The sequence below is a fragment of the Aristolochia californica genome, unplaced genomic scaffold (genome assembly GCF_029961685.1).
Source record: "Aristolochia californica isolate CCGP_79_NKW_82.1479 unplaced genomic scaffold, dmAriCali1.0.hap1 SCAF_6, whole genome shotgun sequence".
Lineage (NCBI taxonomy): Eukaryota > Viridiplantae > Streptophyta > Magnoliopsida > Piperales > Aristolochiaceae > Aristolochia > Aristolochia californica.
Window position 1 is genome coordinate 32,893,261 of NW_027182257.1, and position 2,914 is coordinate 32,896,174.

The following is a 2,914-nucleotide window of genomic DNA, read 5'->3' on the forward strand; positions in this document are numbered from 1 at the left end:
TTGAGATACGATAGGCACGTAGTTTTTTTTTTTTTTTTCATTAGGTGTGCCGATTGAAAGAGAAGTTAAAAAAAAAAAAAAAAAAAAAATGGAGATTGTCCGGAGCGAAGAATCGCCGGAATGAGGGAGAGGTGTTCTTGATATTCGAGGACTGGAGCTTCATGGGACCCTACGTATGAGATGATCGCTGCACATGGAAAATAATATTTATAAAAGGCTAGAGCAGATTCACAGATGGAGATGCAGGTACTCCGCTAGTGGTCTTTGCCCTTCCAGGCAAGCTGGATGGTAACAACAATACTTCTCCCAAAGAATGCTTTCGTTTTTTTAATGCTATTTTCATGGTATAGAGCCTGCAGACGGGCTTCATGGATCTAATCTCGTTTTGAACAGGTTGCATGCTTAATGCAGTGGCCAGCCGAAGTTTACATTATAGAAGAGATAGCAACCCCAATTGCTGCTTAAATGTTCACTGTGTATTAGTTCTCAGTTCTGTTTCAGTGCATACTTATTGATGACGGACCAGTTTGTGAAAATGAGAAGAGACAGTGACGACAAAATTCGAAAAGTCTTTCTTCCTAATCGTTTAGATTGATCTGGAGAGCAATTTTGTTGGTAGCGAAGAGCAGGTTGACGGTGCATGTAACTAGAGTACAAAGAGGTGGCATGCGAATACGAGTTTCCTTAATTAAATATCGAGTTTGAGCTGTTAAGACGTTTAAAGTTAAACAACGACTGAGTCGTCAGCGCAGCCGGCATCAGGAACATATTCTGTCTAACAACAACACCTACGAATTCAATTTGGAGAGAAGAAAGTCAAAAAATGTTTCCTTTCTATTGTTTTCCCGAATCATTTTACAATTAGAGTACAGCTGCGGATTATCTGCTTTACAGTTTACATTAAAAAAACAAAGAAAAACAAAAAAAAAAGAAAAAAGGGTAAGGGCAGGGAGAAAGAAAGATACATAAAAACTAGAAAGAAAGAAAACGTGTGGCCTAAACAGCCGACTGCTGGTTTTTCAACCCAAGCAAACTCAAATTCTCCACGTCCTCTACCTCCTTCACTGCTTCTTCCTCCGTCTCAACGCAAACAGCAATCCCTCCAGTTAGCTTCTTGGCTCTCTCAGCTTGCAGTACCCAATCGGTTCCACTAAGAACAAGTAACATAAGAACCACGCACGAGCTTTGAGCAGCCAAGAGGCCGAACCACAGTCCCTTAAAGTCGTAACCCAAAAAGAATCCGAGACCCAATGCAACAGGCATTCCTACAAAGTAAAACGATCCCAAATTTATGTTAGCTCCGACTGTTGGTCTTGCAGTCCCCCGTAAAACACCGCAGCCCGTGGTCTGAGGACAGTTGCCAAGTTCGCAAAGGCCGATTATTGGTAAAACCATTTTGGTCAATCGTAGAATGTCAGCATCTTTGGTGAACAAAGTGGCCCAAGATTTCCTCACCATTACAGCAAAAAATAGCGCGGAAAATCCCAGGAGGAAGCTGCAAGCAATGCCGACGATTGCTGCCAGTCTGGCTTTCTCAGGACGATTAGCACCCAATTCGTTCCCCACTCTAGTTGACACCCCGAAGCTTAGAGAAGACGGGAAAATGTAGATTAAGGCCGTGGTTTGAATCAAAATCCCCATGGAAGCTACTGTTGCTTGGGGGTTGAGTAACAACCCACAGAGTAAGATCATAATTTCGTACCACCACCATTCCAAGCACACCGAAATGCAGCTGGGTATTGCGAGATTTAATAAAGCTTTCCACCCCTTGAGGCATTCCGAGGAGATGCCATCCCATGATTTCTTGTGAAGGCCAGAGAAAGAGATGTATATAATGAGGAAGATGACAAGGTTAATATTTGTCCAAGCACCACCCAGAGCTACCCCTCTGTTACCCAGACCGAGGACTGAAACTAATAAGTAGTTGATGGGGATGTGCAGAAGAATAGAGAGTACAGCACAATATGTTAAAGGCAGAGTGATGGATTGGGTTCGGAGGTATATCCGAATAGGGTGAAGAAACGATTGAGCCAAAAGGTCGGGAAGGGAAAAGAAAATGTAGGACTGAGCTTCTTTGGCGATGTCATCGTCTTGCCCGCAAAGAAGCAAAATTCGTCGCATGTTGAGCCAGAGAAGGCCGATAGGGATACAAGTACAAAGAAGCAAAAGAATGGTTCTCTGCAAGGAGTGTCCCATGAGTGTGAGCTTTTTAGCCCCAAAAGCCTGGCCGCATATGGGTTCCATCCCCGTGGCAAGGCCCGAGAGAATCGAATAGCCGGTGATGTTAGCGAAGCCTATAGCAAGTGACCCACCAGCTAGGGCGAGCTCGCCTAGTCGGCCCAGGAAGAGCATGGAAATCATGGAACGAGAGTAAAGCAAGAGACCGGTCAATATCATTGGAAGAGCTATATTGGCGATGGATTTGGCTTCAGCGAGAACCAGAGAGAGATGGGTGGTTTTGGGTGCCGAGCTCTCCACGACTTCGACCTCTTTTTGTGGTGTTTTTGGGATTAAAGGCGTACAAATGTTAGGATCCTGGGTTTGTTGTTGGGGCGAAGGAAGAAGAATCTGGTCTGCATTGCATTTGCAAGGCAGAGGAGACGAAGTCGCCCTACACATGGTGTTGTGTTCGAGAGACTTGGGTTTTTGGATGATCTGGTGGTGTTGAGGGCTTGGACGGAGCGGCGGAGGGTTTGGTCGAGACTGAGAGGTAGAAAGAGAAGAGAGATATGGGTATGAGAAGCGATGGCCAATGAATCCCTTTTTAAATGAATCTGTGGAGGACGGCTCGGCTAACGAGAAGGAGAAAGAGAGATTTTAGTCTGACATTCTGCACTTTGGGTCTCTTTGGACGCTTCCTCTCGATGATCATCGAACGCGACGTCCTCAAGCCTGCATGCAAAAATCGAACTGA

General features: G+C 45.0%; 1 protein-coding gene across 1 annotated transcript; it reads right to left on the minus strand.

The window, feature by feature from the left end:
• Positions 1 to 996: 996 nt before the first annotated feature.
• Positions 997 to 2,619, minus strand: LOC137935325 (protein DETOXIFICATION 49-like). Its single transcript, XM_068779997.1, has one exon. The coding sequence runs from the start codon at positions 2,617 to 2,619 to the stop codon at positions 997 to 999; it is 1,623 nt and encodes a 540-aa protein (XP_068636098.1).
• Positions 2,620 to 2,914: the final 295 nt, after the last annotated feature.

Coding starts and splice junctions, on each gene's coding strand:
- LOC137935325 (XM_068779997.1), bottom strand. CDS start 2,619: ATGTGTAGGGCGACTTCGTCTCCTCTGCCTTGCAAATGCAATGCAGAC.